Source organism: Acartia tonsa, chromosome 1 (assembly GCF_053477335.1).
Source record: "Acartia tonsa isolate MP-2025a chromosome 1, ASM5347733v1, whole genome shotgun sequence".
In the NCBI taxonomy this organism is placed as follows: domain Eukaryota; kingdom Metazoa; phylum Arthropoda; class Copepoda; order Calanoida; family Acartiidae; genus Acartia; species Acartia tonsa.
In genome coordinates, this window is record NC_137260.1 from 34,983,544 (window position 1) to 35,009,957 (window position 26,414).

The window sequence follows — 26,414 nt, forward strand, 5'->3', positions numbered from 1 at the left end:
CATCTGCTCCTCAAACTCAAGTTAGAAAAGGTAGAATATAGGTGCAACTCATTACTATGCGCAACCAAATATCACAATCACTGAATGAAAGAGCACTTAACCAAATATCACAATCACTGAATGAAAGCAAACACGAACTGTGAAAAGAACAATACCCGGCCTTATGTGTCATTGAACAACCGACTCTTCTATTCAACAAAATGAAATCTAAATAAATCAATATTCACAAGCGAGCAGCTAAAAATAATCTATTTTGCCATAATATGACTGAATTTAAAGAAAAATAATACCTAAATTAAAATTATTTTATGTCACAAACAATTACCTAATCCTACCCGCGACCGTGGCTCAACACGTAGCGCATCCGCTCGTCGTCGGGAAGGTGATAGGTTCGAATCTCGGGCCGACACCGCGTCATAACTAAAGAAGTTAAAAATGGTTCCTACTGCTGCTATGTCAGATGCGCGACATAAATAGTTAGCGTAGGGGGAATGCCTTGGCCCAAAACAGGCGCAACTCGTTACCATGCACAGTTGGGACTTTTCAGACAAAGGTCGTGCATCACAGAGAGTTGGTTGTCTGATAGATGTTACTTAGCCTAATATCCTTGGGTGTTTGGACAGAGAAGGGTGCGTTAGTCATCCTTAGTTCTCCTGGATTGCTGGACCAGGACCTGGACAGTACATCAAGTCGATAAGGTCCGGTACTGCAATCCCGCCCGTACGAGGTAATCTAGGTAAATTACCTAATCCTTTTTTGTTTTAACAAGTCTAGCTAGCTATTTCAAAACAATATTTTTTTTCTTCGAAATTCTGTAATAGACATGAATGACAATCTTAGCGACAATAAGACAAGGAAAAAATCATAAATAGAAATCAATTAAATGTCTTAATATTATTATTTTTTCTTAAAATTAGCCATAAAATTTAAAAGTCCTAATTTCATATAATAACAAATGAAATCAGCTGAAATTTGAAAAATAAAAACAAACCCCTCTAAAATAGGGTTGCCATTTATACACAAATTTTTTATGTTCATTTAATACTATTATTTATCAACAAAAATGTATTTTTTTAACGTTTCAACATCTTTAATATGAAAAATATTAATATTTTAATGTTGAAATGAAATAACAAAACATTTTATAAATGGCGTCGGCGCGTAAATTGGTGGCAAGCCTGAAAATTGTGTCACCAGATAATTTTCACATTTTCTGTGCCAATTTAGAAAAAAAATTATTTTTATTATTATTTAATTTAACTAAATATTTTCTATTCAATTTCATTGGTTTTAGATAGTTTTAATGTAGATTTTATCAAGGTAAAAATGTTCGCTTTATAATTATTTTGGAATTAAAATTTATAAGTACATCAGGCAACATTAACTTCTTTAAGGTCTCCTGCGCGTGCGCTAACATTAAACCCTATTAAAAATGCTTGAAATTTTCAAACATGATTTTTATAGAAAAAAATCCTGGGAATTTTTCTTTCAATTTTCACTTTATAATAGTAAAATCAGAAAAGATAATCATGGATTTGATAAACAAAAAATTAAGTTAACAAATTTTTTTTTGACAGAGTTGTTTCAAATGTAAACATTGAACTTTATACTTCCGTCTGCTTGCAAATGAAAACAAAAAGTAAAGAAACTCTAGAGTAGCAAAGGTGCAATATAATTAACTTGTTCGTCTTTAGTGCTATGGGGGAGAGGAGATTGTCTCGTCAGATATTTAAGATAGTCTGCTGATATTTTGTTAATGATATCTCATACTATAGAGCATCCAGTACATATGTACAAATTGGTACTTCGAATATTGGTCATGCTATAAGACTTTATATTTATTTATGATAAATAATTTTTCATGTGTTACTCCTTTATATCCATCCATGAGTTTTAATGTGATTTGCTACTTGAGGATGTTGTAATACTTGTTATTATGTTGTCAAATATATTTAAATTCAAGTTAGAATGGTTTTTATCTCAATTTTACTCGAGAACCCTTAGAGCTTTAGTGAGCTAATTTCGGATTTAAGCTTCTGTAGGACCAAAGTTACTTATCGGTGACCGCCGCTCCCGCCAAAAACCGCCGTAAAATTTCTTTTGGCATTTCTCGTCGAATTAGTCAATTTGGAATCATTTGAGACCATGTTATTTTTTCAAAATTTTCCCCCTTATAACTAACCCGTTTATCAAGGTATATCTTAAATTCAGTGCTTTCGAAGATATTGAAACAACCCCCCCTCCCTGCCCAAACCATTGTAGTGCACATCCTCATTTTATGTTGTCAGTAATCAAAAAAACTCTTTTCATCGTTTTTGAAGGTAAAGTTTTGTTTGTTCTTAGTTTCTTGTTAGATAGTTATATTCCTATGTTGGCTATGCTATGCAATACATTATTATTTCTTAATAAGTTGGTTTGTTTCATCTGTATTATAAGACTTAATATCATCAGTTTTTTTGGCTCAAGCTTAGATCTCAAAAACCACAGAACATAGAAAGTTCTCATTTTTAGAGAAGCTTTACATGTGTACAAGCTACAGCTAAAATGTCCTGTAGGAACAGATTTCTGATAGTTGGTTTTATTGTAATAAAGGGTTTTAAAAAAATACCGATCGCTTCACCCTTTTCAATATCAACCCTACAGTTTTGGTCAAAAACTAACAAAAAACTACCCAATTCATGTCCAAGCAATGACAATGAGAAAACACTATTGAATTTGGATTGATACTCACCTTTCCTGAGCACTACAGCTCGATTCCTACTCCCTGTGGAGAATTTTTCCTTATATGGAAAGTGCATATTTTATTACAAATTTTAACAGTTTTGTCTTGTTAAAAAAAGAATTAATTGTCTAAAATACTTGAAATCTTGTAGATAGACCCCATAATGTTCAGAGTTTTTGATGGGGCATATAAAGACCTTTCTATAGACGCCTTAACCAGATTTCTAACTCAATCCTTGGCAATTTGGCATCAAGGGGGGGGGGGGGAAGTTCTGACACATTTGCGTAAACCTGGTGTATAGGCTTCATCTTTAGACTGAGAGGATAGGTTATTAGGGATAAAATCATTCTTATATGATGAATTTCCCCCAGATTTAAGATTTTTTGGATAGGCCTCCAGGTTCCGGAGCTCCAGGCCTCCAGGTGGTCTCTCTACAGGTAAAAATGAAAAAAAAATTTTTTTTTAAAGAGTTAGATGTCAGCTTATGAGACAAAATATGTATGTTTTTTCTTCAAATATGTGAATAACAATCAAAAAGAAGCATATTTTGTTTAATAAGTTAACCTCTAACTCTTCAAAAAAAAATCTTATTTTCAATTTTTACCTGTACAGAGACCACCTGGAGGCCTGGAGCTCCGAAACCTGGAGGCCTATCCAAAAAAGCTTAAATCTGGGGGAAATTTATCATATAAGAATGATTTTATCCCTAATAGCCTATCCTCTCAGTCCAAAGATAAAGCCTATACACCAGGTTTACGCAAATGTGTCAGAACTTCCCCCCCCCCTTAGACAGACCCATCAAACATCATGACGGCTCTGTCTTAAAAAAAACGCTATAAGTACTTAAAATCTTGTAGATAAACCCCATAATGTTTAGAATTTTTTATGGGGCATGTCAAGATCTTTCTAGACACCTTAACCAGGTTTCTAACACAATCTTAGCCATTTTGGCATAAAAAAGAAAAATCTGCCAAACATCAAGGACTAGAGAAACCTTTCATGTCTCAATGTTTGATGGGTCTGTATTTTTTATGCCAAATTGGCTAGGATTGAGTTAGAAACCTGGTTAAGGTGTCTATAGAAAGGTCTTTACATGCCCTATCATAAACTTTGAACATTATGGGATCTATCTAGACAATTTATAGTATTTAAGACGATTTGTTGCTTTTAAATCTCCATGTAAGGAAAAATTCTCCACAAGTGCTAGGACTTGAGCTGTAGTGCTCAGGAGAGGTAAGTAGGAATCAAAATCAATGATGTTTTCTAATTGTCATTGCTTGGACATGATTGAGTCATTTTTTTGTTAGTTTTTGACCAAAAATGTAGGGTTTATATTGCAAAGAGTGATGCGATCGTGTTTTTTTAACACAATTTATATAGGTAAAATGAAAATTCTCATTGATAATTTTGGTTGCTCTCTTTAAAGAGAGCGTTTCAGGTACAATGTAGTTAGCAGATTCGTTCAACTTCTTAAGCCTTAGTCTTCTCAGACTTCTTGGGGAGGAGAACAGCCTGGATGTTGGGGAGTACACCACCCTGGGCGATGGTTACACCGCTCAACAGCTTGTTCAATTCCTCGTCGTTACGGATGGCGAGTTGAAGATGTCTGGGGATGATTCTGGTCTTCTTGTTGTCTCTGGCGGCATTACCAGCCAACTCAAGAACCTCAGCAGCCAAGTACTCCATGACAGCAGCCATGTAGACTGGGGCACCAGCTCCAACACGTTCAGCATAGTTTCCCTTTCTCAGAAGACGGTGAATACGTCCAACTGGGAACTGGAGACCAGCTCTGCTTGAACGGCTCTTTGCCTTTCCCTTCACTTTACCACCCTTTCCGCGTCCTGACATGATGAATTGATGGGTGTTTGGATAAATTCAAACTGAACTGAATTAGTTTTAATTTAAGGCCTTATTTATACCCAGCCTAGATTCTAAGCTTCAATTCTCTTTAAAATTACCTTCCCTTTGCACAGAAAATATCTTCTTCTCCAATTTTGCCTTCTCTTTATCTGTCTAAATTCCCCCTATCCGTTTGAGCACCCCAAACGTACGCACCGTGCGTGCACATAATATTCCCCCGCTGAATGGACGACATAAATAGTTTCCCTCTTACCTAAACTTTCACCTGCCTTTAGCCGGGAAATTTAACAAAGAACATATATTGATCAAATCTATTTTTAACGTAATTTTAGTTTTTTTAACCTTTATTTGAAGATATGCTTATCTGATGTTATTGTACTTTTTTGTTTGAGGAATTATCATTTTAAAGTCAAGTTATTGATTGGACAAATTATCACAGACATAAACGTACTCTGGGGTGTTTTAAATGGGCTTGTTAATTTTGAGGTTAAGAAATAGATTACTACTTAATTATTTCTCATTGTTTTTAGGACTTAAGTCACGCTATACATCAATTTACGATAAAAAAAAACTATAAATTAAGACTTAAAGATGTAGAGATACCTCTAATTGAAAGATTTATACAAGTATACAGAAGAAACAAAATTACGGTCTATTTTTTCACAATTTTAATATTCTACACAACATTATAACTCATTGCCTATACCTTTGCAAAGATATAAATGATATATTTATATTCTACTTTATAATTGTGCTTATCTATTAACTAATCAAAAATACAATATTTCAGATTCCATAAATGATTATTATAGAGAAAAGACAAATATAGAATGATTTAAAATGTCAATGAATTGTTTTTTTTTAGTTTGAGATAATATAGCCGACGAGCACAAATCCTCAATAACCCTACAGACATACCGACGGACCATATCCTATAGAATATATGCTCATTGGTTAGCAGAATATGTATGATTTAATTGGCTAATATTTTCGCAAAATCATCAAATATGTAAGACATATGCTTTATTCGCAGTTTAATCTAACATTTTTTTCTTCTGTAATTGCAACTAAAATTATCACAAATTGCACCTTTCTTATTATTCAAACACCGTGTGATTATGTGATAAAAGGTGAATTTTCCTTTTTATTATCTTTATTAAATAACCTAATCCAAATTAATATTTGAAGGATCGGAGAAGTAGCATAACTCGTCAAATGCTCTTTATGTAACTTTCTCCTTTGTTTTAAAAGACGAGAAAAAATATGAAGAAAATAAAAAAATATCTTTTTTCGGGTTTCATATTTGGGAGTTTTTTTTTGGTTAAACACAAAATTTTTAGTTAAATGTTAAGTGCTGTAATTTTTCATAGTTCTTTTGATTGAAAAGAAAAAAACTGTAAAAATTTCTATATGTCATTTATAATTGATTTAACTTAAAAAAAACGTTTGCTTTTAAATATCCTATTTATATAATATTTTAGGTGCTTTTTGTTTTTCTATATGATAAATTTTGGTATTGTGATAGTTTTATGCTATCTTTCTGCCATTTTCTTTCTCAATACAGAGCTACTACTTATCTGTTTTAACGTTACAGATTTGAACATTTTTTCATTAAATCTTTAAAATTTCTATTTAAATTAAAGATTTCTTTTTTTTCAGAAAAAAAAATTGTAAGTGGGAATTTGGCGGTAAAAGAATAAAGATAACGAATGGAACGGATATTAACCCAAGCCAAGCCATTTCAAATTTAAAAGGACAAGTTAGTATCCCCCTACACAGCAAACTTTAGGACTAAGTTAGAACAAACTTTTTGGTTTTTAAAATATGTTTACTATAGCGTATTAGAACAAACATAACTTTCAATTCTTAACCCCTAAGACTTTTTTTTATGAAAAAATATTTAAATTTAAAGATATCTGAGAAATTTCGTGTTTAAAAAATATATATTTATTTTCTATGAGGGGGAAACGTACCTAAATACTTATAATTTTTTTTATAAATGAGAACTCTGTCGGTTCTGTGGTTAGAATTTTTTGCCTTTTTTAAAAATATCCTTAATAAATTGAATGCATAAAACAGCATACTGTTGATTTGTTAAGAAGAATATTGAGAAAAGTGTTTCCATCCAACTTTTCCGTCATTTATTTACATTAGGTAGGTAGCATATATTTAAATAATACGTTTTGTTTTAATTTTGAAAAGTGAAAATATTATTTAGGGAAAAAAAATTTAGTTCTCACCCAAAATAGTTTATCTGTTATGGAAAATTTTAAGGCTCGGTTACGCTTGTACGCCATGCCTGTACGCAAGAGTTTAGTCGTGCCAGTACTACAAGGACAGGACGCTCATCTGCGTCCCTCACTAACTGAAGCCTGATGCGGATTCTAAATGTTCACCTGCCTCAACTAAATTGAAGATAACAAAGCAATATTGTAGTAAGCGGGAATTTTATCTTAGGAGTTTAAACACAGAGAGAGTATATATTTTTGGATATTTACAACAACTAGCAGATTCGTTTGATATCTACATCACCATGCCCCCTAAGGTTTCAGGAAAGGCTGCCAAGAAGTCCGGCAAGGCCCAGAAGGCCATTGCTAAGGGAGACAAGAAGAAGAAGAAGTTGAGAAGGAAGGAGTCCTATGCTATCTACATCTACAAGGTGTTGAAGCAGGTGCACCCCGACACTGGTGTCTCCAGCAAGGCCATGAGCATCATGAACTCATTTGTAAACGACATCTTTGAGCGTATTGCTGCTGAGGCTTCCCGTCTGGCTCACTACAACAAGAGGTCAACAATCACCTCCAGGGAGATCCAGACTGCTGTCAGGCTTCTTCTTCCCGGAGAGTTGGCCAAGCACGCCGTCTCTGAGGGAACCAAGGCTGTTACCAAGTACACCAGCTCCAAGTAAATCGATCTTTTGCCCAAAGGAAAAACGGTCCTCTACAGGACCAACCATATTTATCATTGAAAGATATTCTAGAAAATGAATTTATTAACTATCATAATTTTACCTTCTGGTTAAATTTTCTTGTGGCAACATTCTTAAGTAAGTTTGAAGCCCTTACATATTCAATGAATGTGGAAATAACTCACCTGTATTTGTATGAGGGAATCTTCTATGAAGTGTGTTTGATGAAGTATCTTGAAATCTAAAACTTAATGAACTGGTTTTGGTATTTATACTTTATTCTTATATTTAAAGGAAGAATTTCAAATAAGGCTAGTACAGATTTATTTAAAATTACTTAATTATTAAATTTGGCTGAAAAGCCTAAAATCAAATATTATTAAACTTAACTTAAAATCGAATACTAGCCTTTTAAGAAAACAAGGGGGGGAGGTGTGGGTTGCTTTTATGATGGAAAAAAAGAATTTAAAATTAAATCTGAAAAATAAAATAAAATATATAATATAAAAGAACCATCTAGGCATTAAATACAATTATAGAAAAAAATGCAAAGGCTTCACTTAAGAATATTATGACCTATATGTAGCACCCTATAATTTGAAGTGACAAAAATATTACATACAAAGTTTATGATCGTTCTTTCCATTTAGTTTCAAGAATTGAAACACGAGGAGGTGGATGAAACATAAATGCCTCACCTATTTGCCATTGAAAAATATAATAACTATTTATCATAGACACAAGCCCAGAGTTTTAAAACAAAAATAATTATTGATACCTAGTAAGTATTGATATATTTATTTTCTACTTAAAACTGGATCATGACTAAATTACAATTTACAAGGTTATTTTTTTTAGCAAAAAACTGACTAGCTGATACATCAATAGAAGTTGTGTACTGCGAGTTTACATATTTTACTTAGAGCTTTTCGTCATGGTTCTTTTTGACATATTTACATGCTGTTCTGCCAGCCATTTGGCAGCTAGCTATATTAAACGTAATTTAGTCCAAAGAATGTCTTTGTAATTTGGTACGGATTCATTTATATATTCAACTTAAGCATAGCAATTTATTACGACATCTTTTATCAAAGATGTTAAGGAAACTTCTCGCAACTAATATGTATTATCTTAGATACAGCTAATATAAAAAAGAAAAATAATATAAGAATTTGAATATTATAATTTGCTAATGTGTCTAATTGGACTAATTATGTATTTATTGATTTTTAAACACTAAACTCTGAATAATTTTAATACCTCACATTTTAGTCCCTACTTTGAATGATGAGTAATACCAACATAACAAATTAAGCACAACACATCATTGATTTACAAACGGAAAGCAAAAGTGGTTATAAAAAAGAGAATTAAAGAAACAGACTAACGGACCAAGTAAGTTGTAGAAGGTATGTAATTGCTAGGGATGGCAATCCGTCAAATTTTTGGACCGGATTCGGATTCTTACAAAAAACCGTCAAAAAAATGGCGGATTCCGGATTCTAGCAATATTTTAAAAGGCTGTTTTTTAAATTTAAAAAAATAAGTGCTACTACATATGTCCTAAAAATTAATGTTCAACACCAAGTTCTCTATAATTCACTTCCGAGAATCGAACCAGATTTTAAAAGATATTATTTATAATCATGATAATTTTTGCCTTCAAAAAGGGGGAGTTGAAAGAAAAAACTCAAGATGCTAATTTTAGCCTATCAATTAAGAATCCGCTATCAAAAAACGGATTTCGGATTGCCAACCCTAGTATAAGTAATTGCTAAGTAGTACTTTAACAAAAAAAAAACAGTCTATCTGAGATTGTATATTAGAAAATCACATTTCCCCCCCATCACGTTACGGATGCAGTAGTAAATTATTGAGTACCTTGCTACTAAAAGAGGTTTAAGCTTGGATAAATTAAGTTAATGTTATCATAAAGAACTATTTTAACCCAAGATAAATATATTTAAGTAAACATGGCCAAACCTGTTATCTGTTAGAATTTGAAAGGTTAGAGATAATACTTTACAGCAACTGCTATGTCAAATCTTTGACCTCTACTGTTATTAAACCATCATTTTACTGCAGTCTTTTTCAAAACTAGAAAGAATCTCTCTTTAAGATAATTATGGTTGGCTCTATAAAGAGCCGTTTGTTGTTTCCGATGAGCAGGAAGTTTAACCTCCGAATCCGTACAGGGTGCGGCCCTGCCTCTTGAGGGCATAGACAACATCCATAGCGGTGACAGTCTTCCTCTTGGCGTGTTCAGTGTAGGTGACAGCATCTCTGATAACATTCTCAAGGAAAACCTTAAGAACACCACGGGTCTCCTCGTAGATAAGTCCGGAGATACGCTTGACACCACCACGACGAGCTAAACGCCTGATAGCGGGCTTGGTAATGCCCTGAATGTTGTCTCTCAACACCTTCCTGTGCCTCTTGGCACCTCCCTTACCAAGTCCTTTTCCACCTTTGCCTCTGCCGGTCATATTGATAGTTTTATTTCAAATTGAAACTGAATTAGTGGACCCAAATACGCCATATTTATAATCAACACGCTCAATTCCCCGCAACTCCTATTGGATGTTAGTCTCGAGTCTCGACGTTCCAGTACCAAAAAAGGCAGGTGAAACTTAACTATATTGTGTATAATGCGCGCCACATAGCAAAGTCTTTGTGTTTGGAGAGGGATGGAGCGGGGGAGGGATTAAGTTCTATTTTTATCACAATACAAAAGAAATTAGGAGGGAAATTACAAAAGACTGAAATAAGCCTGTTTAATATATTTGTTAAATTGTAATAGGTATATTTCTTTTAAAGTTTTAGTTAATTTTATTAAAACATTTTGGGTTAGTACAATAATTTAAAATTTAACACAATTTATTCCTACAACTTTAAGGAGAAACATCTTTTCATAGATCTTTCATTTTCATCGGGATAAAATATGTTTTACATAAAAAAATAAAATAACACTATTTTCTGGGATGTATTATTTTGTATTACCTATTTGAAAAAACCTTGTAATATCAAGAAAAGCTAATTTTTTTTTATAGAAATAAAAATGAAAAAGATTTTATATTAAGATATTAAATTCGAATACTTGGCCATGGTAATTTATAAAACCGTCATGAAAACACCTTTATTAAAACTAATTTTATTTATTACATATGTTTTCCTCTTATAGAAGTAAATTTAACAAAATAAAGATAGATTGTTAAACGGATAGATCCATAAAAACTATCTAATGATTTTATTATATATATATTTTATAGGTATTTATCAATAAGGTCAGATTTATTTGAGTAATTTACAATTGTAGTAAATGGAATATATATCTTTCTAAAATTTGTAGCAAATTTCAAGTAGCAAATTGTCAAATATATTCAATAAAATATTTCTCTAAGTCTATACAAACAAATTGATATGGTTATAAGTTTTATAGATATTTAGCCAGACTATAATTATAGTTCATTAGAATTTCGGGTTTAAACGGAAACTTTTTTTTTGAATATATGCTATATTATATGCATATATTAGTGTAATATCATCTATTTATTATATAGTTTTGTTTTAAATTGATAAATTAATTTTCTCTTTTTAAAAAAAGTATATTTTTCACAAAGCCCGCCCTTTGTTATTGTTTTATAGAAAAAACGGTTGGGATTTAAGTTTCCTGAATGTAGGTAGGTAGTTTGTTAGGCTTTCCTTAATATTTGAATTTTCCCTTTAAGTTAAAACATCTGCCCTATAACTATAGTGCGTGACTGTACGGCATTTTTATCCTGGCCCAAGCTACCCATACATACATCTAAACATTGTTTAAACGTAGACGCTATTTCATGGTAAGTTCCCACCCCCTTTTACTTCAACCCACCCCTTTTTAAAAGATTTCCCCAAAAGAATAACTTCACCCCCTTGGTTCGGGTAATATCTCATCCCTATACATCAAAATACCTTCTCTTTTATGGTGTATTTCATTCATCTACACCAACTATTATAACGGTGTTTTAGACTATAAATAATGAACTTTGAAATTGTTTGAATTAAGTTGAATTTCAGCATTCACAATGGCTCGTACTAAGCAAACTGCCCGTAAATCCACTGGTGGAAAAGCTCCCCGCAAACAGCTTGCCACCAAGGCTGCCAGGAAATCTGCCCCCGCCACCGGTGGAGTTAAGAAACCCCACAGGTACAGGCCAGGTACTGTTGCTCTCCGTGAGATCAGACGTTACCAGAAATCCACTGAGCTTCTGATCCGCAAGCTTCCCTTCCAGCGTCTGGTCAGAGAAATTGCCCAGGACTTCAAGACTGACCTCAGATTCCAGTCCAGCGCTGTTATGGCTCTGCAGGAGGCTAGCGAGGCCTACCTGGTTGGTCTCTTTGAGGACACCAACCTGTGCGCCATCCACGCCAAGAGAGTTACCATCATGCCCAAGGACATCCAGCTCGCCAGGAGAATCCGTGGTGAACGTGCTTAAGCTTATTGACTTTGACCGACAGCAGAAAACGGCTCTTTATAGAGCCAACGAAAATTAACAAATTGAGATTTACTAACATTTTTCTGTTAATTTTATATTTTATTTACATAATAATGAACAAAAGTCTTTTTATTATGCTAAGTTGAACACAAAGCAGAGATTCATATATATATATAATATGTTTAAGATTTTTGGGTTAATCTAGTTGTGATGAAAGGTAATTATTTTATTGAATGTAGATTACATAAAAGGATAGTTGAATACAAGAACTCATTTTGATTTTATATGAACCAGACATGTGCAATAATCATATTCTTACATTATTTCTACTGTACATAAATATAATTTTCATATCCTACTTTCAGTTCCTCGTTTAGTTGCTATTTCTCTTGATTTTGGAAATCTTCTGGACACAAGAGGTGTATTTGAACTTGAACATATGGTGAGAGATAGATAGTTTTCCGTTGGTTAGGATAGTTCATAGTTATAATAGTACGTACAGTACAGGGTATCCCTGCCGGGCTAGGTTTAAGAAGAAACAAGGATGACAACATCCATAAAAGTGAAGCTTTGAAATGGAAGGACAACGAACATTAACACTTGTAATTGTCAGAACTGAATTAGCAGAATATTAATTGGATCAGTACAAACAATGTTAGTAAATTTTTGGCAAAACTGCATAAATAGATGATACTGTTAAAGGACATACTCACACTTTTGGGACTTGTTTATAGAGATGCTTCGCTTATAACATTGTACCTTGTTGAAATCAGTTTTCAAAAAATCAGAAGAAACGGATAATTTTAACATACAAAAATTTGTTGTTAAAAATAGACGTACGGACATTCTGGTATTGATTATAGAGTTGCTACGCTTTCTAAATTGTACCAAACTTCTACAGGAATCATCATTCAAAGTTTTGATTCGATAGGACAATTCTAACCTGTTTAAATTAACGAAAAGAGCTAACTGACGGACGGACCGACCCTAATTATAGAAAAGCTTTGCTTTTAAAAGTACTAATCCCCCCCCCCATTATTTTAATTTTATGATATATGGGAGTGGGGTTCTGTGCACAAAAGGCAATTTGTGGGAAAGCACTTGTCTAGCTCTTAATATTTTTATTTCAGATAATATTTTAACATAATGTCTCCACCTAAAAAGATTGGAAAAGCAGTAACATGTGTTGTCTGCGAAAAACAGTTTAAAGTATAGAAATATTTAACTAAACACTAAAGAACTTATACACGGTGAAAAACCATACAAATGTCAGGTTTGTGGCAAACAATTTGCACAATCTTGTAGTAGATCCAGTCACATACGAACACATACTGGGGCGAAGCCATTTTCTTGCAATATACGTGGCAAATCATTTACTCAATCTCATAGTCGAGATTATCACTTGAAAAAGCATGCCAAAATTAACAAGTATGCTTGTCATATTTGCAGTGAATCATTTAAAAATTCTGGCAATCTTGAGGCCCATGTGGAAACTGTTCATAACATTAAAAGAATTTAGCCATTGATATGATCTATGTGGAATGTCATTTGAGAGTGCAGCTAAAAGGAACATCCACATTTTGTTTCTCATGTAAAAGAATTGACGTTTTCCTGTAATAAATGCGGTAAAAAATTTACCAATTTAATTAGCAAAGATGCTCATAAAAAGAAACATAACAACACTAAATCTAAAATTCATTCTTGTGACACATGCGATGAAAAGTTTGGGCATTTTCGTCAACTAAAGGTACATGTAAAGTGATGCCTGAGCGACATTCTTGTCAAATCTCATTACCAAATAGCAACAGCTTAAAGTTAAACAAATAAAAAATATTAATAAATGTGCAAGTATATAGTTTTAGAATTTATTGTGCAATTCTCTTGTTTTAAATACATATATATATATTGTAAGTTTATAACTAATTTTATTTTGTAACAGAGCTACTCTATAAATATGTAGAGTCTGTCTGTACTCGTATGACTATAAGATTGTTATCTCATATATGAGACATGGATTCTATTTTATATTACCCCCGATAAGTGACATGTTTGAGAATAGCCCATCATAACAGGTTTATCTTTATGAATAGATGAAAAGGCAGCTTTTTACTTTCATTCCAATTTAAAGGTTTTGTGGGCAAGACTTAGAATTTGTACCTTTATGTGTTTGTAAAATGGTTTGATTCAATTAAAAAAAAGCTTTTATTTTCAGCGTGGCCACATTTTTCAGTATACTGAAAAAATTCAGTATTCTTCAGTATTTGGAAATTGGGGGTTCAGTATTTTCAGTAAATACTGAATATTCAGTATTTGAAAATTTTATTCAGTATTTTTCAGTTTTTGGAAATTTTCATGATTCAGTATTTTCATTATTTCTTAAATTCCAAAAAAAATTGCATAAATAAGATGTTTTTTCAAGTAGTTGATGTCAGATTTTTTTCGGCGCTTCGCGCCTCACTTTACTTTCCTTTTAATTACCAAACAATTTTGGGGGGCTATATACCCCCCCCAAAATAAAAAAATCTCTAAGAAAAAAAATTTACTAAATATTAAATCAAATTTGAATTACCCCCCAAAAATTTTACCACGGGGGTAAATTTTTGGGGGGGTAAACAAAATTTACCCCTGTCAACAGATTTCATGGGGGGTAATTACCCCCACCCCAAACAAAGTTTACCCCCGGGGTATAAATTTTGGGGGGGGGTAAAAAAAATTTGCCTCGCGCGCCATTTTACCCCCCCCCCCTAAAAAAAAAAAAATAATTACCCCCACTTAAAAAATTTTACCCCCCCCCCCAAAAAAAAAAAGTTTGGACGTCTATGCTCTTAACTCAACTAAATAGTATTTAAGTTTTGTAATCATTTAAAATATTTATCAGTCATTTTCTGCTTAATTGGTGCAAGAAAATCTAAGAGGCAAATTTAAAAGATCTTTAAAATATCCTCCTAATAATAAAGCTATGATATATGAAATTTTGAAATGAGGAATCATATAAAAAAATACTTATTTAGTATTTGTATTTTTTTGTTCAGTATTTCAGTATTTTTTCTTATTTTAGGATTCAGTATTTTCAGTATTTCCTTTTTTTTCTTCAGTATCAGTATTTTTTTGGTTGTGGCCACACTGTATTTTTTTGAGATTTTCTGCATCGAACTGTCCGTAACGGAAAACTCTGATCGTTATGTAAGGCATGTTATGATTGACCGATCGATTAAAAAAACCTTTAACAGCTAGTCACAATTTCAAAAGCGAAGCAACTCTCCAACTAAGAATGAAATTCGTTCATCTACTAAGCATTTTTTCTCCTATTGAATACAATTTTTTATTCTTGGTACAAGTATTCTTGTACCTTTTTTGAATTATGATTACTCAGACGATTTAGCACATTTTACGATCCAAGCACTTCTATAATCAAGTCTCAAAGGTTAATTTGTCAATTAGCTTTAAAACACCATCAATATTTAGAGAATATAAAGGGAAAGATATATAGCCCGTAAACATCTCGCTACTTTTAATTAGTATTAAAATAGCCTAAAACTATCCCAGTTGCTACATTTGCATAATATTCTAGACTTTTTATAGTCTTAACATTTTTCAACAGTTAAATTTTTAATGTTTTCTTGTCATTTGTATTGCTCTAAGGACCTATGGGCCCTAAAAAGTAAATATCCATTGGTACGCTAAATGTAGCCATAAATATCATATTCAATCTCATTGGTAGGGGTATCTCCCATTTATCCTGTCGCGTTACAGGTGTACTGTACGGGCATGCAAAGTGTGTTGAGTAGGTTTGCCACAAAAATCAATAAGAAAGGGAAATTGAGAGGGTGAGTGAAAGAGGGAATAACTAATAACCTGCAGTTGCAACGATAACTTTATGACGGAGGTTATTTTCAAAGGGAGAAGAATAGAAGGAAAAGGGGAAATGATAGAGGAAAACTTAATCGAGAGTGAGAGGGAAAGGAGGAATAACCAACAAGATGTAGCGATAACTTAATGACGGAGGTTATTTTTAAACAAAGAGAAAGAAGAGAGATAAAAAAGGGAAGGAAAAATGCAACTGCAAAAAAAGAGATAAAAAGGAGGGAAAGTAATCAAGAGAAAAGGGAAGGGGGGGGGGTAACCAATAACTTATTGCAACTGCAGCAACAATAACACAACAAGGATAACTATGGTTCATTAGAAGCGCTGTAATACTAATGTGATATAAACAAGGATGACAACATCCATTAGTAGCGAAGTACAAACATACTATAAGATATCAACAAATAATAATATAAAGAGTATATACATACAGACAGGCAAAAATTTCGAATTATAGAGTAGCTTCGCTATTAATAAATAGTTTAGAGATAATCTAATAATATATACAGAAATATAAATTTAAGGAACGAGCGTATATGTGTTTGCGTGCATAACAATAAACAAATGCAGTAATAATATCTTTTGAGTATGTGATTGGGTCATACAGAACCAATTATAGTGTAGCTGCGCTACTAGTAATAGAAGCTTTATTGGTATGTGACTGTGTCATACAGAACCAATTATAGTGTAGCTGCGCTACTGGTAATAATACAAATGCAAGTAATTAGCCTGTATATATTCTCTTTCCCCACTTTTCCTTTCTTTCTCTCTCCCTTGACAATAACCTCCGTCCCAAAGTAATCAGTGTAGTTGCATATAAGTGATCGTGCTAAAAGTAATGTGATCGTTAAACTTTTTAACTTTCTATAATTGGTGGGGTCGGTTTGTCTGTAACTTAAGGCTCTCATCGTTAATTTAGGCATGTTAGAATTGTCCTATCAATTTCAAACTTGGCATAGTGATTAATGTAATAGTTAGATACAATTTAGATAGCGTAGTAACTCTATAATCATTACCAGCTAATGCCAGTAATGCTATCATAAAAATTTAAGATGTCCTTAAACAAATTTACTTACAAATTGTTTAGACTTATTTATTTATATTCTGCTTATTAAGTTTTTACACTTTACAAGTTTCAATGTTCGTTTGTCCTACTGTATCATTCCTTTATCTTGATCGTTACAAATAGTTTGGGAAAAATAAATGTTCTAAAAAGTTGGATTACTTAAAGAAAAGAAATAATCTTCTTTAGATATATCCTTGTTGTGCATAGAGATAAAAATGAGTTTACTAGAAGATGATGTTATAACTCTGAATGTTGGGGGCACAAGGAAATAAGAGAGATAATGTTTTTCAGTCAAGATTTTCTATAATAATGTTTTCTTTACATTATTAACGTAAGGAGAAAGATTTACCACAATCTATGTAACGTAATAAATCTACTCTTGTTATAACCGAAAGCCTGGCTCATTTTCTAAAGAATCCCTTTTGCACAGGCTTCAGGGATGGAGAAATGGACGGTAAATTAATATCATCTAAATTTTAAGCAATAAATTCCTACTTTGGTAGCTGGCAATTATCAGAAGTCCCCCTTTTAAATGATTTTAGAAAAAGCAGGAAAAAACCTCAATTTAGCAACACTTATAATAATGAACTTAATGAAGCTAGATTGCTACATGATTTTAAATACTGCCAATTGAAAAAAAAAGTATGAGCAGTTAGAGTTTGATGGTACCTAGTTTATGGTGCTTAATTGAATCCTATATTTCATAAGTATCTCAATGTTTTATATTTTAACAAGTAGTTGCGCCCCTAGCATCTAGGAACTCTGTATTCAATGATTGACAAATAGCCTATAACTATCCCAAAACTTAAACTTAAAATATGATGGCCTAAAACTATTTTGGGTCCTATGTGAAGATTCCCCAAAATAAGGAACTCAATCGGTACAGTGATCACCAAAATCTTCAGCTTTGACTAAAAAAACTTACTTCTTTGCGCATAAACCTAAGGTTTTATTTGATTTTTGAATATTGATATTTTAAAACTCTCTTTTTTTGCACTAGATTTGAAACAAGACGGAGCACTTTGCTGAGGGTAAGTATATACTACCATATCAAGGACAACGACATCATATCAGGCGATGCTCTTAATATCTGCCTTATTTTAGTGATTGTCAAAAATTGTTTTTAACTAAAGTAGATAAGCTTAACAATATAAAGATATATCTTTTAAAATTGAATAGAAAAAAGGTTAATTTCTCTGGCTGCCGAGCCCTAGTTATAACATGGATTAAAAAGTATTAGCTTATATTTTAATTTCTAACAAACTCTAGGAGCCAAAGTCATTGCTGGTGCAAATGTTCGAACCTGACATGCTGCTGAGAAACGAGTCTGATAATTCAATAATTCAGGAATTTTATGGATGGACAATGACATAGTACTTACCCCTCCCCCTTTCTTCAATCCTCTAGGGGTGAAGTATAAAACAAGGACAATCAAATATTAGGCCACAACAAGCTTACTAGATTTTAATAATAAGAGCTAATTGCATATTAATCTATATCGAAAAGGGCTTTTCCATTTGATGCAAAACATTATTACAATTAAAGCAATTAATGTGTTGCTCTTTTTAGTAGAGTTTTAAATATTTCTCTATGTTTAATCTAAATCCCTAAGATATCCTTATACTAAAGTAACAGGATGTCTGTGTGTTTTTGTGTCTGTACCGAAGGATCTCGCTAACCGGTGAACCGATTAGGTTCTCCTTAACAGGGTAGCTTGTCATAGGTCCCGGGAAGGTTTTTAACTATTTTCTTGGGGGGTGGGACACCCCCAACCCTCCCGAAATTTTTTTTTTGAATATTTAAGATTTTAGCCGCTAGTATAATATATGTTAGAAGTGGAATTTCTAGAATAGGTTAAGTGATTATAAAAGGTTTTGGGGGAGGAGTGGTAAAGCACAGAATAGAGTAAAGCAGAATTGAATGGGCGAGAAAGAGCAATTAAAAGGGACAATATAAAGGAGTAATATTTAAAAAGTATTGCTGAGCAGCACATGTGAATTGTAGAGCATCTTCGTTCCTAAAAATCCATGAAAATGTTTTACATGCTAGGAACGAGAATACTTTATTGATAGAGACCCAGACAGATTTAAATTATTACTTAATCAACTCAGAGATTTTAGGTAATCTTTGGAAATACAAGAATTTTCAAATAAAGATTATACCCTCCATCCCCAATACAAAATTATAGTACAAAATTATGTCTTTAGTAGCAAAATAATTGTATAATAGTTATTTCTCGCATCGTATTATAAACGGCTTTCCGCGGATATAGAATGTACAATTATGAGATTAAAACCAGTTTTTTTAGCCCCGAGGTGCCGAACGCCGATGAGAACCGGTTCCTTTCCACCGGATTCAAATGAATACGAGAAAGATTTTTAATGCATCGTACTATAGACAGCTTTCCGCGGTTATAAATTAAAAATTATAAGATTAAAACCAGTTTTTGTTAGTCCCGAGGGGCCGAAGGCTTTGGCTGACAAAACTGGTATTAATTTTTATTTTAATATTTGTAAAAATAATTGTCCATAATACGGTGGGATACATGATTTTTCAGTATGGTTGAGGACCGGTTCTAATCCAGCGGATATAAATCGGTTTCGAAGCCATACTGGAAAATATATAACTTTATTCCTATCTGTTATCCAAATACATAAATTAGACTTTTGTATTTCCGTCGTCCGTTTGTCTGATCCTAAACTAACTTAATTAACTCTTATTTGCATGATATTTAGGTATGCCCAACTCTTGGATGTATCAAACAATTATTTCAGTCCTCAGGATAAAGGGACATACTTTTCATTTTAAAAAAAAGCTTCAAGATATTTCTAACACTTAAATTTTTTAAAAATAATGAGAAAATAAAAAAGAAGGGGGAAAGTGCTGAAAAAGGTTAAAATATAATATTTACAATTATAAACTTTTCTTTCTTTAATTAATATTCTGTAAGTTTAATGTATTGATTAATTAACCAACCATCTTTTTATATTATACTTTCCAAAATCAATATTTTATATTTGTATAGCTTATTAGGACAATAAATGATAAAAAATATTTACCCAATTTTTTGTAAGAAATTAAAAGCAAAGAAAAAAATGTCCTTTTACTGAATTAAGATTATACCGTGGTTTCACCGCATGCTACAGAGAGTGATTATGATGAACTTTACTATTATGCCAATATCAACCATTACAGCATTAGGTAACTTTTTACAAGCCCAGATACAAGCAAGAAATCACAAAAAAGGAACTCGTATGCCAAATAGAATTTCAGTGATAGTTAACATTCTATACAACGCAGATACTCTTCCTTTCATAAGAATCTTAGTCATAGTAAAATTGGGTAATAATAAAGAAAATTATAAACAACAATCATAAAAACTGAAGTATTTTCTCAATTTTAAGAGAAGTGTTTTGGTGGTCCTGGTAAGGCTATTGGTTATTTATATGTATATGTCAAAAAAATAATATTAGGTTTATGTCTTTGGGGAAGTAAAAAGAATATTACAAAATTTATCTATTTGGGTATTCAATTTATTTATGTATAATAATATGTACATCTTTGAAAACCTAAATATAACTATGTTTGCGATTCCAGCCAATATTTCCAATTCAAATGACTATATTTGTTTTGATAGGGAGAAGAGAGAGAAAGCTGACACTGAGAAAGAAAATGATGTCGATGATAAAAATGATTGGGGGACAGAGTTGACAAGACAACAACTACTAGGAAATTTTCTATAGACAATCAGGAATACAGGGACAGATACCAGGCTGAAAATAGTAAGAGATAAAAATAAAAGCCAAATATTTGATGAGGAAAAAAGGTCGCGGTTTGATATACGGCTTGGCTATGTCGAGTTTTGCGCATCATATTTTTAAAACTTTAACTAAATCATACTTTACGAATGCATTGAGTGAGTGGCTGTTGGTAAGGCTAAATGAATTGAGTGAGTGGCTGCTGGTAAGGCTAAACTAATTGAGTGAGTGGCTGTTGGTAAGGCTAAATGAATTGAGTGAGTGGCTGCTGGTAAGGCTAAATGAGTGAGTGGCTGCTGGTAAGGCTAAATGAATGAGTGGCTGCTGGTAAGGCTAAATGAGTGAGTGGCTGCTTGTAAGGCTAAATGAATGAGTGGCTGCTGGTAAGGCTAAATGAGTGAGTGGCTGCTGGTAAGGCTAAATGAATGAGTGGCTGCTGGTAAGGCTAAATGAATGAGTGGCTGCTGGTAAGGCTAAATGAATGAGTGGCTGCTGGTAAGGCTAAATGAATGAGTGGCTGCAGGTAAGGATAAATTAATGAGTGGCTGCTGGTAAGGCTAAATGAATGAGTGGCTGCTGGTAAGGCTAAATGAATGAGTGGCTGCTGGTAAGGCTAAATGAATGCGACTTTGACTGCTGAGTATCCTATTTCATAAAGTAGTAAAGACAGTGAGCCTTAACGCGACATGTCGAGCCTAAGTTTTTTTTGTCTGTAGCTGAAGATTTCAATATTAACTACTGCACAGAACAGGTTTTTTTATTTTATGGAAGCTTCACATAGGTCCCAGAATGGTTTTGGGCTATTTTCTGCTTTCTCTATAACTTCGCTTTAAGAAGCTCCTAGATGCTATGGGCGCAACCGCTAGTTGACAACAAGGTAAAAAACTAAATAGCAGTTTTGGAAAATGATTGAACTAGTGCTACGTTCTGAGGCAAGATATTTTGAACTAGCTCAGCTAGAGGCTGCCATTGATCGCAAGCTAGATGTTCTCCATTTTAAAGGTAGGGTCAACACTAATAGTTCACTAATTAATTACAGTGCAGATGGAACTTTTATGGGAACTTCGAAATGGTCCTAATTCTGTTTTGTGGAGGGATTGGTCAAACTTTAATTAATAATGGAAAATTCTTCTGTACAAAAATGTCTATTATGGTGCTTAATTATTGCTTTTTAGTTGGAGGAACATGTTTTGAAGTAAAGAAATCTCTGTTTGGAAATATGCCTGTCTCTGTTATTGAAGAAATGCTGAGAACTTTTAGGAAGGGTTTTGTTTCTTGCAAGTCTATTATCTATTAATTAATATTTTTACTTTTTCCTTAGTTATTAAGAAGTAAACAGACTGCGTATGTAGCTAAGTTTTCTTCATTCAACAAACATATTTCATCTTATTTAATCTTGCAAAAACCTTAAATAAAATTTTTTTTTTGAGGGGGGAGGGCCAGGGGGGGTTACCACTATTTCCTTAAAGTTTTCTCCTGAGGTAAAATTAGTTCTGGGGTGGAAGGGAGGGGCGTTTGACCCTTAATTTTTTTAGATGGGTTAAAACTATTTGACAAATATAGTTTTGGGATTTAAATATATGTGAGTTCATAATTTAAAAAAAATATAATGAAACAAAAATGTTGGTAAAACTAGACACCATGGATACAAGATTAAAGAAGTTGTAGAACATGCAATAAAGGTAAAATTATATTTCAACTATAGAAATCAATGTAATAAGCTATCATTATTGAGACAATATATATTGTATACATATCTAATAATATTGTAATTGCTCAAAAAAACTCAATCAAAGAAATTCTTATTTGTCAAGAAGGAAAAATAGAATCCCAAAATTTTACTTATATGACATGATTTTGCTCTCATTATATTATATCTTTACCCGCCTTATGTTATATTAAAAATGTAAAGGGACATTTTCAAATAATATAGACCTATTAATTATTATTTATTAACTTGAAGACTAAAAGTAACATAAAACTATAGCCGCTAGTAATATCAATATTTCAGTATTTGAAACGGCATTTTACTCGTCTAATCACGTTTTCGATCTTCTGGTACTATTTATTATCGCTCTATTCTTCGATGGGATACTCAATGTATTTTTTTTACAATGAAATGAACCGAATCATAACTGAAAGACAGACAGACACTTACTTTTAAATTAGCTGCACTACCAAAAGTTTTATGATGACAATGTTCAGGTTGTTCCTGACCACGAGGAGAAGGCTGTCAATATTGACTGTGACCCAACTGAATTTAAAGATGTCATTGTAGCCATCAGGAACTGTTTACTCACGGATTTAAACTGAAGACTTTTTTAACACATCGTCAGACTAGAGACATAAACAAAAGGCGAATAGAAAGAAAATATCTTAGCTTATAAAAAGTGGAATAATTTCGATGATTAGTTCAGACTTTCGCAATTCATCCAGTTAATTGTCTTTGTGCTTTTGACTTAAGCACAAAACGTCAAAAACATAATTTTTCCTTTTGTAAAGAAACAGAGATGGGTTTTTAATAAATGCCGAGTTTTTTCGACAATTTTTTAAACATTGATTGATTGAACGAAGTCGATGGGAGAGTATACAACTTAAGAATTCAAAATTTTAAAATTATTATTTTAGCCATTTGGATAATGTCTAATACAACTTAAATCCATTTTCGCTGCATATTTATTAATGCATCTTTTTAGAGCTGTATTAGATATCATACAAATGGCTAAAATGATAACTTTAAAATTTTGATTTCTTAATTTGTATACTCTGTTAAAATCGTACGGGGCATTGATCTTCAAGATGAAATAAGGTTTAAAACAGAGTATACAACTTAAGGATTCAAAATTTTAAAATAATTATTTTGGCCATTTGTATAATGTCTAATACAGATCTTAAAAGATGCATTAATAAATATGCAGCGAAAATGGATTTAAGTTGTATTAGACATTATACAAATGGGTAAAATAATAATTTTAAAATTTTGAATTCTTAAGTTGTATACTCTCCCATCGTCTTCGTTCAATCAATCAAAGTCTAAAAAATTGTCGAAAAAACGCGGCATTTATTAAAAACCCATCTCAGCTGTTTATGGAGGGCAAAAATGTGAATAAATTGATTATAGAAAAAGGCTTCACCATAACGACCTCACCAAAGATATTATATTTCTGCGATACTACATTTACTCAGATCTAGGTAATTCAGTTTTGGAGTAGCACTTCTATTCTAAATCTAAAAAGTGTATTAACATTGACCATTGTTTCTTCCTTTTTGTGTTACATTTGATTTTTTACCAATTCATTCTCGGAACTTTAAAAACTCATTTATTCTTGTATTTTAATTAGATTTTATAAATATAATTTTCTCATTAAGAATTATATACAGTTTGACTTCTGAATAGCATTTGATTTTGATGATAACTTTTTTTTAAAGTTGCAATAAAGATTGGGGACAAGCTATTTGAGAGCAGAAGAACTACAGTGTGTAAGGATCCGGACTCCCATGCATCACATGTATTCAATATGACATCAGGCACATAATTATTCCTGTATTCTTCCCGCCATTTTTTATGCAACATGGTTTTTTCTATCTTGTTACATGTCAGTGCATTTTCCCTCCATTTTCATGTTGCATTTTTACCTGCTCCATTTTTCTATTTGTGTCCCATGTTCTTTTTTTGCCAGTTTAATGTCACATTTTTTTCTACTGCTAAGAAATTTTCAAAGCTTGTAAAAAATGCCTAGATTCAAACATTTGATTTTTAATTTCCGTATCTTGACTTACTAAAGAATAGGTAATTATTGATGTGTTTGTAACAAGGACATACAATGGACAAAGGCTACCTCGTCATCTATAATCATTATGTTTGCTGGAGAAATAGGATGGAGTGCAAGTAAGTATACATCATCTTTCAAGGTAACATATCCTATAAAAGTGTAAAAAATAATAATTTTATTATAGTTAATTAGTTAGCCTTTTTTTGTGATTGAATATAACTTGAAAAGTTGTAAATTAAAATGTAAAAAAGATACTTTTATTACCTATATGCCATTAAGTCGACGCACAATTTGAAATTTTATGTCGGCAAATTTTTATCTTAAAATACAATAATTTATTTTGAATAAGATTATAACAATGGATATAGAATACGTGGATATTGTGACAGGGCAATTTTTGCCATCAATTTAGGTTGCTAATATAGTCCTCACAGATTGGTCTCTACGTTACTCCTTGGTCAGAGGAGGGAATTGGGTAAAATAATAAGGGGGGGGGGGGAGGGGTATCGTTATATTAGCTAGCTGGGAGAAATATTTTATCAGGGTATGCGAGAAACTCTCACAATATTTACTTATTCAATGTCCACTTACTATAACAGTTTTATTTTTCATTGACTAATCACTTAACATGTATATCACTAACTACATAGGTGTAAGCTGAGCCTTCATGTTACCGAAGAATGCGTGCACAGAATTCTATCAAGGTACAGTAACATTTTTTTCTAATTTTAATTTTGTTTTGTGATTCGATTTGTGTATCATATTTTTTTCCAAACATGCTAAACTTATTTTTAACATTTCCCTATATTTTACAAACCTTTATAAATGATGTTTTAGAAATTGTTTATGTAATTTTTTAGACTATCCAACGCAGAGATAAGTGATTCAGAAACCCCAGAACATGGAACAAAACTTTACAAGGAACTTCACAATAGCGACTCCATCTAAAAAAAAAAAAAAATGTTCCTGCTATGATAGGCGAATGACAATGAAGGAATAACATTGAGACTAGGTGTTTATTGATGGATAACTTGTCTGTACTATTGTACATATGGAATGCCTCAATTAACCAAAAAGCTTCTTTGAAATTTGGCGTTACAACAACTTGCAAATTTTTTTTAAAAAGTTTTCATTACTTTTCAGCCCTTAAAGTTGACATATTGTGTGTTGAATAAGGAATCTGAAATAGCAAGCTGCATAGGTCTTCTGTCTGGACATAAATGGTTCTATCAACATGGTCTTCAGGAATAGATTAATATAATAATTAACTAATAACTCTTCCGCTAATTTTTTTGGAAAGTTGATAGGTTCTATTCTCGGCCTAGATAGGGGTTTATCTGATGATGTAGAAATTCTGAATACTACGAAGTCATTTGCATTTTAACGGTGAGAGTAGAAAGAATACCTCGTCCCTCCAGCAGGCGTAACTCGTTAACATGTCTTATAGAATTTCATGACAAGTACTGTTTAATTAAAGAGCTGGTTTTAGGATTTATGTCCTTTGAAATTGGCTATGATGACCCGAACCCAACACTATATATCTGTCTATTATTTTTTTTTCATATTAATCTATTTATTCAGTCTACCTGTATCTCACCAAGTGGTCATATGTAATTCAGAAAATAATATGCGCCATTTTAAGATTTTTTTGTGAACAATTTTATTACTGTCCAAAATTGTTATTGTTATCTAATGTGCATTTTTCATGTAATAAAAGTGATAAAAATTCTAATATTCTTTCTTTTTAGAAAAATATCATTTCAAATCCATTTGGTATAGCATACCTATATAGATTGATTATTTAGAATTAGTTTATATCTGGTAAAGATAAAATAGAAATTATGAAGTTCCTCTGAAATTCAACACCGATTCTTTGAAATTCTGAGTTATAATGTGGTAAACCAAACAGAAACACAACTATTTTAATATTTAGAATCATTTCTAGCATCTATTTATAGTAAAAACTTGTAAAGCACTAAATTTTATTA

At 32.3% G+C, this 26,414-nt stretch overlaps 5 protein-coding genes and 1 long non-coding RNA gene across 6 annotated transcripts; 4 read left to right on the plus strand and 2 right to left on the minus strand.

Moving 5' to 3' along the window:
- Positions 1-4,074: 4,074 nt before the first annotated feature.
- LOC145332937 (histone H2A-like) lies at positions 4,075-4,592 on the minus strand. The gene has a single exon (XM_080178054.1). It carries the CDS (start codon positions 4,568-4,570, stop codon positions 4,193-4,195), a length of 378 nt encoding a protein of 125 aa, XP_080034180.1. The 5' UTR covers positions 4,571-4,592; the 3' UTR covers positions 4,075-4,192.
- Positions 4,593-6,351: 1,759 nt separating this feature from the next.
- On the plus strand, positions 6,352-7,515 carry LOC145317607 (histone H2B-like). Its single transcript, XM_080158754.1, has one exon. The coding sequence runs from the start codon at positions 7,116-7,118 to the stop codon at positions 7,488-7,490; it is 375 nt and encodes a 124-aa protein (XP_080014880.1). The 5' UTR covers positions 6,352-7,115; the 3' UTR covers positions 7,491-7,515.
- Positions 7,516-9,542: 2,027 nt separating this feature from the next.
- LOC145317614 (histone H4) lies at positions 9,543-10,231 on the minus strand. The gene has a single exon (XM_080158764.1). The coding sequence runs from the start codon at positions 9,974-9,976 to the stop codon at positions 9,665-9,667; it is 312 nt and encodes a 103-aa protein (XP_080014890.1). The 5' UTR covers positions 9,977-10,231; the 3' UTR covers positions 9,543-9,664.
- A 1,273-nt stretch (positions 10,232-11,504) lies between these two features.
- On the plus strand, positions 11,505-13,870 carry LOC145317834 (histone H3). The gene has a single exon (XM_080159111.1). The coding sequence runs from the start codon at positions 11,555-11,557 to the stop codon at positions 11,963-11,965; it is 411 nt and encodes a 136-aa protein (XP_080015237.1). The 5' UTR covers positions 11,505-11,554; the 3' UTR covers positions 11,966-13,870.
- Positions 13,871-15,094: 1,224 nt separating this feature from the next.
- On the plus strand, positions 15,095-18,284 carry LOC145332947 (uncharacterized). Its single transcript, XR_013884381.1, has 3 exons — positions 15,095-17,158; positions 17,894-17,926; positions 18,165-18,284. It is a non-coding gene; the product is annotated as an uncharacterized LOC145332947 (long non-coding RNA).
- A 1,726-nt stretch (positions 18,285-20,010) lies between these two features.
- On the plus strand, positions 20,011-26,158 carry LOC145317625 (uncharacterized). The gene is made up of 13 exons (XM_080158776.1): positions 20,011-20,096; positions 20,533-20,619; positions 21,567-21,655; positions 21,829-21,910; positions 22,287-22,335; positions 22,859-22,936; positions 23,773-23,845; positions 24,083-24,181; positions 24,470-24,542; positions 25,077-25,130; positions 25,287-25,344; positions 25,600-25,666; positions 26,003-26,158. Exons 4-13 carry the CDS (start codon positions 21,873-21,875, stop codon positions 26,038-26,040), a joined length of 627 nt encoding a protein of 208 aa, XP_080014902.1. The 5' UTR covers positions 20,011-20,096; positions 20,533-20,619; positions 21,567-21,655; positions 21,829-21,872; the 3' UTR covers positions 26,041-26,158.
- Positions 26,159-26,414: the final 256 nt, after the last annotated feature.

Coding starts and splice junctions, on each gene's coding strand:
- LOC145332937 (XM_080178054.1), bottom strand. CDS start 4,570: ATGTCAGGACGCGGAAAGGGTGGTAAAGTGAAGGGAAAGGCAAAGAGC.
- LOC145317607 (XM_080158754.1), top strand. CDS start 7,116: ATGCCCCCTAAGGTTTCAGGAAAGGCTGCCAAGAAGTCCGGCAAGGCC.
- LOC145317614 (XM_080158764.1), bottom strand. CDS start 9,976: ATGACCGGCAGAGGCAAAGGTGGAAAAGGACTTGGTAAGGGAGGTGCC.
- LOC145317834 (XM_080159111.1), top strand. CDS start 11,555: ATGGCTCGTACTAAGCAAACTGCCCGTAAATCCACTGGTGGAAAAGCT.
- LOC145317625 (XM_080158776.1), top strand. CDS start 21,873: ATGCCTGTCTCTGTTATTGAAGAAATGCTGAGAACTTT. Junction 22,336..22,858: donor TTGTAGAACATGCAATAAAG/GTAAAATTATAT, acceptor GACAATGTTCAG/GTTGTTCCTGACCACGAGGA. Junction 25,345..25,599: donor AACATGGAACAAAACTTTAC/AAGGAACTTCAC, acceptor TGTGTGTTGAAT/AAGGAATCTGAAATAGCAAG.